At 69.0% G+C, this 723-nt stretch overlaps 1 protein-coding gene across 1 annotated transcript in view; it reads left to right on the top strand.

Moving 5' to 3' along the window:
- Window positions 1-214: 214 nt before the first annotated feature.
- The window catches only part of MNEG_14758 (hypothetical protein), a gene marked incomplete at both ends in the record, with an annotated part of 2886 nt that continues 2377 nt past the window's right edge, over window positions 215-723 (top strand). The window contains 2 exons of the mRNA XM_014036772.1: window positions 215-221; window positions 466-664. Coding sequence (XP_013892226.1) covers window positions 215-221; window positions 466-664 — 206 coding nt within the window. The remainder of the gene's footprint in view (window positions 222-465; window positions 665-723) is intronic.

The raw sequence follows: 723 nt of genomic DNA, 5'->3' as shown, positions 1-723 counted from the left end.
CCCCCACCCTTCCCAGGTGTTCAGCGTCGGGGACATCCGGCCCGCACAGGTCGCAGAGCCAGAGGCGCGCGCGGCGCTGGTCTGGATTCTGGGGCAGTTTGGCGCGCACGTAGCAGGTTTGGGGGGTGGTGTCGGTCGGCGCGCACCTTGGGGGGAGGCCGGGAGGGTGGCTTGTGTTGCCCGCCTGATATAGGCCCACCCGCCAGTTTGGCTGATGAGCAGTGAAGTGTTGGCTTCTTGGCCAAGCGAGGGCCGCCGCCAGCTGCGCCGAGCCGTTCGGAACGCGACACGCGTACCGCGACGTCTCGCGCAGCGTGGCCGAGCCCGCATCTTTCCAATGTTGGGCCCGTTGTTGCGCTCGTGCCCGGCTCTTCACCTTACTGTCGTCACATCCGCCCCTCTTCCACTCCCCTGACCCCTTCTTCCACCCTCCTTTCGCCCACCCGTGCGTTGCCGTCACTGCAGCCGCCCCCTACCTGCTCCAGCCCCTGGCGGATGGCTTCTCGACAGAGCCGCCCGCGGTCCGCCTGGCGCTGCTGACCGCGGCCGCCAAAATCTTCTTCAAGCGGCCGCCGGAGGGGCAGAAGCTGCTGGGCGCCTGCCTGGCGGCAGGGCTGGGTGACACGGACCAGGACGTGCACGACAGGGCGCTGCTGTACTACAGGTGTGTGTGTGGAGGGGGCGTCAGGGGGTGTTGCTTGCAAGCGCGCGCGCGCGCGCGTG

This window comes from Monoraphidium neglectum, assembly GCF_000611645.1.
Source record: "Monoraphidium neglectum strain SAG 48.87 unplaced genomic scaffold scaffold04741, whole genome shotgun sequence".
NCBI classification, from domain to species: Eukaryota; Viridiplantae; Chlorophyta; class Chlorophyceae; order Sphaeropleales; family Selenastraceae; genus Monoraphidium; species Monoraphidium neglectum.
This window is presented reverse-complemented; position numbering and strand designations above follow the sequence as displayed.